At 44.1% G+C, this 13,617-nt stretch overlaps 1 protein-coding gene across 4 annotated transcripts in view; it reads right to left on the bottom strand.

Moving 5' to 3' along the window:
• Positions 1–13,617, bottom strand: part of ZNF142 (zinc finger protein 142) — a 97,866-nt gene that overhangs the window by 4,226 nt on the left and 80,023 nt on the right. For all 4 annotated transcript variants that reach the window (XM_085650042.1, XM_085650043.1, XM_085650040.1 and 1 more), the window contains one exon: positions 5,605–8,884. In XM_085650042.1, the coding sequence (XP_085506168.1) occupies positions 5,605–8,884 (3,280 nt within the window). The remainder of the gene's footprint in view (positions 1–5,604; positions 8,885–13,617) is intronic.

Consider the following 13,617-nt stretch of genomic DNA (forward strand, 5'->3'; position numbering starts at 1 on the left):
CTCAAATGTTGCATTGGCCACCTTTATTCAACTCTTACCAGCAAAGAAAGGCAAAGAACACTAACAACAACACACCCAGAGTGCCGATAGATCAACCACCACTCAGCAGCTACAGTAGGCCACGGCATACCTGATGCACCCTCCACTTCTGCTGGTCTGTAAGTTTAATAGGTTTTTTTTCAGCATTCCAAAGGCTTTCGGAAGTGCCCATGCTTTCCTTGAGACAACACGGTATTAAAGTGTGTTTGTATACCATTCGACCTGTTATGTCTCCATGAGGTTTCACGACACTGAGAACAGTAGTGGTTACGGCTCAGTGAGTGATAGGGCTTTACTTAAGTGTTCACCTGACGATTTGTCCATATCAAAACACACACATATTAAAACCAATCTGCTTCAAAATATGGATTTTGGCATATTCTGAGAAACGTTTCAACTAACTCGAAGAAAAAATACAGAATTCAAATTTCTGTTTTTTCCAGGCAGAGAGACGCCCCAATTAAAAATCATCCGTCCAAGCTAAAAAGAGAATCAAGCAGTACGTAAAGCCCGATTTCACAGTTTAGATATTGAAGACACCAACTCAGAATACTGGTCTGCTTCTAGTGTCCATGAAGGAGAACATTCTAACCTTGTTGCATTATTGCACTCTTCAGAGGTTGGACACCTTACATCTTTTCTAAGATCTCATATACAGATGAAATAGAATTCTCTGTTTTTTACAAGAGAAGAACTAACCTGGTAGATAGAGTGCATGCAGGCTGGGAACAGAGCAGCTATTTTCAGTAGTGTTCAAGCACTCTTCAGATTTAGATGCTAGTCTGGCTAGGATCTCTTGCGTGTTTCATGGCAATTTGAAGCGGATTGGTGACCGCTTACTAATGGGTTTTACATTTCATAACATACATCACTTAGACAGCTGCATTAGACAGTAGTCTCGCCTCTATAATTTTTTTACAGAGAACGGGGTAAACTAATCGAAAAGTGGAAAGGTAATAAACACATTTGAAAAAAAGTTTTTTCTGTAGACTTCTAAGGACAGCATAGCCTTAGAACACCTTTATTCTGATCCTGCTTCATGTTTAACCCCATGGTATACAGCCTGTATATCATGTAGGCATCCTACGGGAACCTGTCCTGCTTCCCTATTGCCTGAAGACCCTGCTAGATTCCAGAGCGATGTTATTTGGTGTTCCTATTTAGGACTCTATAAAGGCGAGCACGTCTCTGCCAGTGGTCCATTGCCTAACCTAGCAGATCACTCAGGCTTTTCAGAGAAAGAATAACAGCATCCCGGACCAGGGAACTCATCAAGGTCCTGCATTCACACCTGCAAATCTTTCAAATCTTCCCTCAGAATTGCATAGATACAGGTGTGCTGCTTTTAGATGTCCAGGAACTCCCTCTCTGAGCCTGGTACGGCTATGGGACAGGAAGGTGTGGATCCCACAAAGTACAGAAATGATGGACCTGACTAACTGCTCCTGATCAGTGACGTGGTTAGTAAGAACAGGTTCATAAAATTCAGGTGTGGAAATGATGTACACTGGACTGAGCAGCAGCTCTCCTCTGAATACAGGCTTACGGGCAGTCAGGGTAGAGACACCCTTCCTAAAATAAAATCCACCAATCCACCATCTAGTGGGTTTCTATGTGGTTAGTGCAGTAAAGAGGCACCATCCTATGGGATTCCTCGTCTGCAGCTGCACCTGGAACTGCATTTGTTTTCAATCACTTAATTCTGAGGACTGTCCTGGATGTAAGTCCACCAAATGTAAACTGAAGCAAGCAGCACAGTACATCGTACAAAAGGCGGATGGTGCTCTATTAGGACACTTAGACGAACAGGCTCCATCATGCTGTTCCTATGGTGAAGGAAATTCCACTGGTAGATTCTTCTCCAGACTTCTTGCTTACTACCACAATTTGAAAACTTTCCATCCTGCATCCTAATGGTAATACCACAAGACATTCATTTTTGGGCTTCTGAGTGGAGTGTTTTGTTTCTTTATATGTTTTTGGGAGAGCAAATAAAAAGTAAAACACTGTGGAAAAAGAAGGAAGCAACAATGGAGCTCTTAGTATGCAACCAACCAAACTACATTATGAAGGGATTTTGCAAAATAAGACCTGCAAGTGCAGTTACATAGCAAACTATCACTAACCAGTGATACCAAAGGTGCTGGGAAGACATTAATGCTTTATTAAAAGAGCCAAGACTTGAGTTGCTATGAGAAGAGTGACAGAGACTTGTGTATAAGTAACTTGACAGGAAGTATAAAGTTGACCACTCAGAAGATACTGAAACAAACCTGAAGAATCTGGCCTGATTTGACAACCAAGAGTGAATGTTCGGGTAGGTGTATGAAAGATAATCTGGTTGATCAAGTGGGGTTTAAGGGTAGATCCAGGAATGGTCATGATATGGTTAGCAGGTCACTTTTAGCATGGTAATCATTCACATTGGAAGCAAGTGGAAGGGCCTATGGGCAAGAGAGACATGAATTCTACTAAGCTCCCTTCAAATTGAAGCAGTCGTAAGCTACCCGTGAACAGGTTCTCCATTATTAAACACACTAGAATAGAGGACGATGGAATAGTCATTTCAAGAACAGATCACACAGCATCCTAACCTCTTCGGGGAATAGCAGGAGATCTGCTTTTCTACTGAATGAAGGTTCCTATTGCTTCGGTCTCCAAACACGACTTGAAGACATTTTTCGTTTATGATTCAACAGTCATTCACCACTGCCATTTACCTACAGCCTGGACTTTTTCTGTCTAACTTTAAGACCTACATGACCAATTAATGAAAGTACACTTTACCTTTCCACATTAACATTAAGCTTGAGAAGCTCTTATTTTCCACGGCCTTTATATTTGTCCAGCTTCTAAAAACGAATTTCAAATGTGTTCCTTTGTCCTTCATTTTTTGCGGTTGCTCTACTTCCGTAAAGCAGTCCACTGTGTCGCACGGCTATCAGAGCCTTCTTGTTATGGACTTGTCTCAAAGAGATTCATATTTAAAACCCCCAAGGAGGAGACGCTCTTTCACACACAACCATTCCAAATCACTTACCATAACCACATCTCAGCTCTACTGGTCAGGAAAGTCTTAATACCATTGACTTTCCAGGCTTTTCCTATGTGGAGTGCGGGTCGAAGAAAGATCAACAACAGTGTGGATAATAATAAAGCAACTGGGAGTGAACAAGGTTCAATCCATCACCAAAGAGCACTGTAGGACTAAATCATCATTGTGATAAACAGTTTGCAAGTCTCTGTCTCAATAATTAGAAACATCACTAAGTCCTTCAAATATTTCACTGGCTACGGAAGAATAAAGGGTAAGTAAAGGGTAACATTTTGTGTTTGAAGACTTGTTTTCAAATCATATCAGTGAGAAGATCCCAAGCACTTACAAGACACAAGTCTCCTCTGGAACCTTGGCTCGACCACAGATCAAAGCAATGCAATTTTGTTAAAGACCCCATTCACCAGTGCACTTCCAAACACAAGGGAAAGAATTATGGTGGAAAAATTAAAGGAAACAAGCTTCTTGAACTGGCAGGATCCCCTCCAGGGATCCTGGGAGCCTTGAAATATACAGATTTAAAGAGACTTCTAATGTATGATCGTCTCCATCGGGACCACCCTCTGTTTTTCTTAAAGGGGTTGGACCCCTTTGGACTTTGTGTCCTTTCTTTCTATTGATTCACATATAAACGTTCCTACTTCTCTCATCGAAAGGATTACAGGATCTTATTCAGTTTATTTCCACTGCAAACATGTCCTGGTGACATATTATGAGCATTTCAAATATAACAAATCCATAAACAGAACCACCATGCCACCTTTGGGCCCCTGCCAATCGCTTGGTGGTTAGCGACGTTGCAGCAGTATATATGCATTAGCATGATTCAGACAACTACAGGAAGTGACAACAATAAAGTCTAATCATCACAGTGGAGCCAAGGCATTCCTGATTTACACTAATCCTTGGAGCCTCACCAAGTTCACCCCGCCCCCAGGGTTTTCATCCCTTGGTACAAAATGTGCTTTCCCACTTAGTTTACATTTGAGCTTTGCCCATTTTCTCAGAAGTTGTGATTTTCCCTCAGTGCCCTCTCCTGGCACAGAAACATTTAATCTCTGTAGGGGTTAAGGCTATGGCTTGCTGTTCTTCTTATCTCAATACTGTTAAATGTCACATGGTATGCACTCTCACATCCAAAACACGTGCAATCAGCCAGGCTCACTCCACTGTGCTCTAGCCAGTATTGTCTATGCTTTGACCAGTAGCCCTTGGACACACCTGCACCCTAATAATAATAATAATACAGTATTTTTGATAGCACTTTGTATTCCATTTTTTGAAATTTCTAAGAAGAGTGAATAACCGGTGTTGTTGTTGTACATGTTAATGGCACTCAATTTACCAACTTCAGAAAAATCAAAGCCCTTGGCCATGCCTGTGTTCAAGCGTGAGACCTGCAGATCACAGCCAAAGTCAGTGGTGAGGGTTTAGCTTACACAGGGATATTGCCAGCAACAGAATGTACTCATGGTACACGAGTATGCCAGGATGAGGCATAGTGGCAGAACACTGCTCTGCAAACCCAATGTGTGACAACCATGATTGATACCTGTCTAATAAAGGAACTTCCAGTGGCTTACCCCCAGCCATGGAACGAAGGGCATACCTAAGCCTGCCTAACACCAACGCAGGCACCCTTATTTCCCTGGTTCTGCTTCCTCCGTTTTCCGATGAAGATAGATGGGAGAGCTAGTGACAGTCTTTCCTCTCCCAATTCATTAGGATGATTTTTTGGGATCAGTGATATCTCCATAGGAACAAAGCAGCCAGTAATCCCTGGTAAAGGGCTCTGAGGTGTTTTCCTTTGTCAAGCATGGATAATCTCCAGCAGAGAGTTATGATTTCTCTATATGTATCCACAGCCTTTCAGACTCTCTCCTGCCTGTTTATGGCACAGTATGAGCGAAGCATTCAGATATTTAAGGCAGGACGCTAGGGGCTGTGGTTATAACAAGATGGGAGAAAGGTTTTATTCCAGTCAGTTATACGACCACTCAAAAAATTCTGCATGCTACAAGTAAGATCATTCCTTTAAGAATCCTGCATGCTACAAGAAAAACATCCTAATGAATTGAGAAAAGAAAGACTGTCACCAGTTCTCCCATCTATCCCCATCGAAAAACTGAGGAAGGGGTGGTAGTATTCTTTGTGCCACGCACAACATTCTGGTATAACCGCCAGACTGCTCGTAAAGACCCACATGACTTTTAGCAGAATCAGAAGAAAATGAGAAGGGTGACTACATTGGTGTTGGGCAGGTTTAGGTGCGCCCTTCTTTACATGGCCGGGGCTCAGCCACTGGAAGCTCCTTTATTATCTTAGTCAGCTGATAGGAAATTAATTCTCTTTGGGTAAGGTCGACATCTGAAGCTTGGTTGGAAAGCTAGCTTTGCTTCACTAAGCAGAGCACTGCAACACATGCTGCACTTCCTTTCACACCAGAGGAGTACACCAACGTGTCCAATGAAGAGTCTCTGACAAGCAAGTCAGTGGTAACCAGAGCTCACCTTCAAGCGGGACGGATCAGCACAGGCATACACGCAGAGGTGGCACTTGTACGGCTTCTCCCCGGTGTGGATGCGGATATGCCATGTGATCTTTTGCTTGTTCTTGGTGGTATACTGACAATCTGAGCACTTGTAGGCTCGGGTGCCCCCGTGTCCCTTCATGTGGTGGTCGAGCACCAGCTGGTGATGGCAGGCAAAGTCACAAAAGGGACAGCAAAGATTGCGCTCAACACCTTCACCAGGCTCATGAGCCTCCATGTAATGATGCACAAGTTGTGGCCGTTCTTTGGCTGCAAAGTCACAGAGCTCACAGTGGTGGCTGAAGTGGCTCTTTTTGTGGCCCTCCAGGTCATCACGGCTGTCGAACATCTCCTTGCATGTGCCACACTGAAGGTGGGGGTGCTGTTTCTGCATGTGGTATTTCAGTGTGGTATCGCTGTGGCACACAAAGAAGCAGTGTTCACAGCTGAGGCAGATCTTCTCTTCATGCTTGCGCAAGCAATGCTGCTTCAAAGCTGTCTCGGAGCTGAATCTAGCCTCGCACTGGGAGCAGCTGAAGCGGAGTTCCCCGTTGTGGCAGCTGTTCATATGCCTGCTTATGTCGTTCTGGTTATAGCCGCTGTAGTCACATAGGGAGCAGAAGTGGGTGGGCTTCTTCTCGTGCACCCGCAACTTGTGAATCCTCAGTTTGGAGTTGGTACCGAATGTCTGGCTGCACACATCACATGCAATCCGCCCCACCCCTGTGTGCAGTGACTCGTGGGCCTCTAGGCGGTAGCGCCGAGTAGTGCTGAAGTCACAGTAGGCGCATTTGTAGGGCTTCACACCCTCATGGCGGATCCTGATGTGCTGTTTTAAGCATCTGGACTGCTTGCAGGTAAACTCACAGTGCCTGCACCTCAGCTGTGGCCTCTTGCTGTAGAACTTCTTATGCAGTTGTTTGTGATGCTGAAGTGCCGTGGAAGACTTGCAGCTGAAGGAGCAGGAGGGACACTGGAACTCCCCAGACTTCAAACAGCCTCTCTTCTTGTGAGTGTCCATGGCTCTCTCCTGGTAACAGGTAAAAGGACATTCAGGACAGAATAGACACTCTCCCTTGCCTTTTCTGGAACCGGTTTTCCTTCCCAGTTCCGAGGTGCCTGGCAAGTCACTGACCAGATCAGTTTCACTCACATCTGTATCGCCATCCTGTTCTTGGTCGCTATTCACTTGGTCCCCATCCTCTTTGGAAGAGCCAGTGCTACTACCTCCTTCTGAGGTAGACTCCAGGACCATATGTTTCTCCATCTGATGACCTTTCAAAGTCATTTTTGCGCACTTGAACTGTCGCAACTGTTTGCACGCTTCCTCTACATGGCGGATTATGGTTGAGATTCTGGAACACACAAAAGAGCAGCCACTGCAGTGATATTTCCCTTGCTGGAAAGTGTACTTGTCTGTGCTCAGAGGTGAACTAGGACATTCTGCTCCAGAGACATACTTACTGCCAGGGGGCATTTCTCTAAGCAGCGCATCACATGAAAGATCCTCACAAACCACTTCCTGAGGGACACAGAGGTCAACAAGGACCTTGCCTGCAGATTCCTGGAGATCCTCAACACCATTTTTAGAACACTGTGCTCCTACCGCACTTTGGTTATGTGACAACGAGGATACAAATCCACATGCCAACTCGTTGGACACACTCTCTAGTTGCAACACACTTTCCCTTGTGGTTGGGCAACTTTCATGTTCTAAATGAAAAGGGGTCCTGGATTTGTTCTTTTTTTGGGTGACTGGGCATCTTTTCATGATGTGGGTGTTCAAGCCCCTCTGCTGTTTAAAACTGGCACCACACTCCTTGCACAGCAGAGTGGACTTTCTACCCAGGCAGCCAGCTTTGGAGTGCAGGGACAGCGCCCGTTCCTTCCTAGTAATGTAGGAGCAGTTTTCGCATTTGAACACTTGGCCTTCAGACTGAAGCACAAGCATCTGCACCCTACCTTCCAGCATGAGGGACTCAGCCTGGTCTTTGTCTTGCTTTCGTAAAGCTTTAAGGGCAGAGTCAGATCTACTTTCTTCTTCCACGTCTTCTGAGAAAATAGTTGGATCATCGTCCGTAGATGGAAGATTCTGCTCAGGAGCAGCAGAGCTGCAGACAGTCAGGTCAATAGTCAAGAGCTCTCCTGGCTTCAACACACTGGCCCAGGACTCCTGAATATCAATGTTAATCTGTCCATCCGTTCCTAGGCCAGCATCTAACAAAGATTTCTCAAGAGCTGGTGGCTGTTTTTCACAAAGAGTATTCATGGCATCCGCTGCATTATCGACCACAATCCTTGCTGCACTAGAGACAACCACATTTTCTAATCCACTGCACTCTTCTGTAAGTGGCCCATTTGACAGCTCAGAATCTTGAAAGCTATCCACAGCATTACTATTTTCTTCCATTACCATCGCTTGCCCTGTGCCCAGGTCTGGATATCTAGTGGATGGTTCTTCACAGCTTAATGTGGTCATGTCCTCAAACTGCACTGCTGTGGACTCTTTAGATAACTGCTTAGAAGCAGAGACGGAGTCATCCTGGGGACCCATGCTCTCCAGCAGCACGCTGCAGCTCGCAATGTCATCAGATGTGCGATCAGGAAGGTGGGACTGTGGTTCCACAGAGGACATCTTTGAAAAAAAGTCTGTGGGTCCACCGTCCAAGGAATCTTGGGGTTTGAGCTGTGAATGTTCACCGCCAGACACAGCTACGTCATGGATCTGTGGAAAATCATTGTTATGGTCTTCTATGGGAGCAGATTTCCCTCTTTGACACACATCCCTCCCAGATGTAGTCAGGTTGGCTTCTAATCTCAGGGCAGCACTAAGGTCATAGTTTATTAACACATCAGCAGAGTTTATCTCCTGTTCCTTGTTTGCATAGTTTTCTAGCCAGTCCTTGTCACCTGGGACATAGCCATGAGTCTTCCGTTTATGCAAAAAGAGGCTGGTGTTACTGAACGTCCGGTATGTGCAAAGGGCGCAGCGGAACTCCTTCTGCTTGGTGTGCTTGCAGTTTTCATGGTTGTGGAGGGCCTGCTTGTACTTACTTTGGTAGCTGCAGTACTGGCAATGGTATACTGGGATTTGGTAGTTCAGAGAATGCTTGGCCTGCTTATGCTTCTGCAGCTCATATTTGCGCTTGCAGGCGAAACCGCAAACTTCACAGATGAGGGACTTGCCTTGGTGGCGTAACTTGTGGCTGCTGAGCTGGTCAGCTCGATGGCAGCGGTAGGAACACTGATTGCAACGATATCTAAGAAGGAAATAAGAGAAAAGAATGAGAACTGAAATGAAAACCACTGGCCCACAATTAAAGCAATCTTCCTCCTGAGACAAAGTTTTATGCTAACGTTTGCAAGTGCGATGATTACATTAGAAATATCCTTCCAGAGAAACTTGTGATGCACCACAATACCAGATCCTTCTGTGCACAACAGTGCTTCTGTTGCAATAATATGAGGTGTGTTGCCATTAAATCGGGTGCAATTTCAAAGTACTCACAAACTAATATGAAGTGTGAAACTATTTTCTGAATCTGCAGACATAAAACATTGGATACCTTTGTAGTTATAGCCTTATCAATGTGTTGGTGGCTGTTTGTGAGGGACCATTTGGGTTGCATGGCCAACCCTCGTGTACCCATTTCAAAAGGTGTCTCTTAATGTCTGTACTTGAAAGGAAACTCATACCCTCACTCTCAGTAGTCAGGAGTGAAGATAAAGAAAATGTTTAGAAAGCTTGATCTATGACAAGAGTGAATTACACTCTAAATCATTTCAAACTCTACATGCAAATCCATTACGAAATGCACAACATAAAAATGTTACTAGACCTGCAGGTCTAGTGACTTAAAAAATCTACTCAACCTAATTATAATGCTCTTGGCACATAAAATGGTTTAAAATCATGTGATTCTGGGCAAATGTTTTTATTCACTGAGCCGCCAATTTTTTCTTGATCACATATGCAAACCCCTTCAAACATGCGAGTGCAGCGTGTCTGCTGTTCAAAAAATACTTTTGTTTGCTCGAATAGACTAAACATTTGCTCAGTGTTCATCTACCACATATTGGATACACATGGCCACTGACTTACTTTCATTAACCGCATTGTCATCAGCGCTGGGGCAGGAATGTTTATCAATTCACTTTTAATAAATACATACCTGAAGCATGAAGTGGTAGTGCACTTATTTGCTATCAGCAGATTTTCCACTGAAATGGCCACAACATTTCCCACTTACAATTTTACTGATAAAACTATATAGTGCCCAATGTTTGGAGATTGAGTTTCTGCAAATATTTGTGATTTGCACATCATCAAGTAAAGTATTTTGATTTGCTCCTACTTAAATCTTTGTGTGTATCAAAATTCAGAATTACAACAAAAAAAAAATATTTAGTAATTCTGGATATATTTTGAAATGTTTTACTGTTCATTTACAAGCTGTTTAAATGTTGTGTCAGAGAAAAATAAATCTCGACATTAACAGCTTTTTGTTTCACAATGATTGTCAGAGAGCTCGCTTGACAAAAACCTCCAGGATAACATGAGAAACAATAAGTAAAAAGAAAAACTGAAATTTGACCTTTGTCCTTGAAAGTACAGCAAATGTTTCAAGATAAAAATAAGATTCAAAGGCGTCTTTATTGCTAATTCACTTTCTGAATGAACAGAACACCGGTTCCTTCCTGCTTAAGTTCACTCACCAGAATGGATGAGTAGGTGCTAAAAATAGCTTGACCTGATATATTCTAACTCGCCATAGCGAGTAGATTTTTCGAGGCCTTTTATGCATTTGTAACTGACTCCTAGAGGTCTACTGAACATTCCTTCTGGGTATTTGTCACTAGTCCACTGTGACCCTTAGACAAGCTGGTGCCAGAACAGTGAGAAGGGAATGCCCGACACCTCAGGAGGGTAGAAACCTCTACAAGCTTCTCCAAATTCAAAGCAGGCACTGGGTTTAAATATTGGACCTCAGACTCCCAACTCGTCAGTTCACTTTTGGACTTGTGGATACTCTGCCAGGAAGAAGGACTGCTGGGCAACTGAAAGGACTACCAGTCTGCTGGACTGCTGCCCTGTTGTGCTGACCTGCTGCCCTCTTGGTTGGGTGAGACCGACTGGACCTGAATCTTTAGAACCTAGGACCACAAAATGACTCCAAGGGCTAGTTGGCTGGCCTCCTTACTAGACCCTCAGGGACAGAAGGCTCCAACAACCTTGAACTCAGCACCTGGACTCTGCCATCTGTGCGTTTACCCTGACAAGTGGTGCCATCCTGGTCCTGGACACTTGGTAGTGGACCTAAGGTGCTCTGCCAGTCTCTGTTGATCCAGGGCAACGGAGGCATCTCCTCTGCTGTGCGATGAACCCCGAGCAGAACAGACGCATCACCACTGCTGCGTGGATTGAACCGGTCACAGAGTCATGGATCGCCTTTGCATGGTGCAGTGTGGATTGGACTTGTTGTAAAGACCAGCATCGCCTTTGCAGCCCACAGCCACGTCCGAACCGCCACTGCATGACGCATCCCCAGCACATGTCCTCGCATCCCTTGTTGATGGTGCCGGACTTCGCATCGCAGTCTCACGGCTCCTTGGATCCAATTCCTCCTCAGCGGTAGACTTCACATCGCAATCCCTCGTCATCGGAATTTGAAACGATTTGAGGCCCATGGATGGAAATGACAAAAGACATAGGGTAGGACTCCGGGAGAGGGGTGACACAAGTTGAAAATATCAGTCTGACTTGGGTCTTGGACAAAGCCCTGCGGGCTCAAGAAACATTGGATGACTGATGTCAGGTTACAGAAAACAATGGTCCCGTCCCAGCTTAAAGGGTAGCATTGTCTGTAACTGGTAACACGTTTGTCCACATGCCCCCTGTGTTGGGGTGGATTGTTTTGTTATTTGTTTTGTCTGAAACACAATAAAAAAAATGTTTTAAAAATTTAAAACACCATGGAGCTTCCAGCAGTCTGCTGATGATTCATAGAGACAAGAAGCAAGCACATACAAATTCTAGTACCACAAACACTCAACGGGCCAGTCTTTCACAGGTATTCTCCATCCAGCATATTCACGGTGCTCTTTCAAAGTCCAACACTGCCTTAGTTCTTACACCATCCTCCTCCATTTTACCAAAAAGGATTACGAATGAGAACATGGACTCCCCGATGCACCAAGTGGGAAGGTCTTTAAGCCTATCTTAACTTTTCTATTCCCAGTTCTGGCGACAAAGTTGAGGAAATTGCAAAGGACACAATAAAAAAAATCTCCTAACCCCTTACACTAACTCAATTAGCAGTCATTGAAGAAGCTAGCACCTCCTGTACAACACTTCAAATATTTCACAGGTTAAGAATTTCTGCAATTATCTGAGCTGTCACACAGGAGGGATTGCGCTTATGGTTTCTTCTGCCTCAAGTAATCAAATGCCACCATCTCTTGTCCCGACAAGGGAGTTCCACTCTTTAGGGGCCAGAGTCTTAAGACAAGAGACCTAATGCAGCTGGAAATTTCTCTAATACAGCTAGGGCAGATGACACAGGATAGATGGGAAATCTAAAGTCTCAGCAACCAAGAGGAAAATAATCTACGAGTCTAAAATACAATCCTAGTGATTAAATTCAAGGACCAGAAGTGTCATGCCAAGGCACATGAAAAAATTAGAACTTCTTCCAAATCCTTTGTGTAGCCCTGCATTTGAAAAGATGGACATTCTGCAGACAAGAAAACAACCATACAGTTGCAAACTTCAGAGAAAAAAACCCTAACATACAGCTGCTCAACATTCTGTTAATAGAGTTGAACATCTTGGTCAAATGGAGTTAAAATTGATATTGGCATAGAACTTATGGTCTTAAATGTTTTGGTGAAAATGGAGTGGCAGAGCAATTTTGAAGTACCTAGACCATGCTTTACTGTTAAAAACAAATATTGTTAAAATGCAACCGATATTGAGTGTTTGGTAGTTCAAACTGATAAGGCCTGAAATATGATGCATTTCAAAAGTAATATTTTTCTATATATTATCTGAAACAGACTGAAGAGCATGGTTTAGGTCTGTGCAAAATTTGCATAATTTGCTGTCACATAAGTACAGTAGCGGCTTCTACCGGCCGCCGCCCCTCCTCCATCCTCCTCTTCCTGTCTCCGGTCCCAGGAGCAGGAAGCACCCTGCCTCTCCTGAGCTAATCATAATGCTGCAATGCAGCGTTGTGATTGGCTCGAACGCTGTGGTTCGGCGCTCAGGCGGGGAATGGGAGGCTGGGCATTACAGCCTGGTGTGGAAGATGCAAAGTGTGCATAACTGTTTGACTGGCTCAAGCAGTCATGCGCACTTGGGGTTTGAAAACCACTCCTCCCCCTGCTCTGGTCAGCCCCGCACCGAGAGCCACTGACTGCAATAGGAAAACTAATATGATAATAACGATACATTATCATTTTATTTTTCCTTTTGAGCAGTGGGACGACGGGCGACTCCTCCACCTTAGTAGAGAAGCCGCCACTGCAAAATGATGTCATTTTAACAAAATTACACAGAATTACTCGAACGAGGGGAATGCAAAGCAGCCATTTTCACTACATTTTAGTGTGAAATGCGTCCTCTGGTAAATGTTTGGCAAGGGGACACTTCACTCCCCCAAAAAGTGCACACTAAAAAAAGCAAAAGCGCCAAAAACATTTGCTCAAGTTCCGCTACCATGCTTTTGGAATATTTCTTTTTTTCTGTTAATGATGCATATGCTGTACATTTTTACCATGAAATTGGAGTAATTTCGTGAAATAGGCACACATAAATTTCCCTAAGTTACTTGAATTATGCCAGCATAAAATTTCACCCAGGCCTAGTCTGAAAGATCCGAGCAGAGTTGAACACTCCTGATCCTACCTAACACATCCTCGGTGGACCTGTTACAGCAATCAGGGATGGGGAGGATTCTAAATTAATAGAAGTGGTGTCATGCAAGTGAGAACT

Source organism: Triturus cristatus, chromosome 3_2 (genome assembly GCF_964204655.1).
Source record: "Triturus cristatus chromosome 3_2, aTriCri1.1, whole genome shotgun sequence".
Taxonomy (NCBI): domain Eukaryota; kingdom Metazoa; phylum Chordata; class Amphibia; order Caudata; family Salamandridae; genus Triturus; species Triturus cristatus.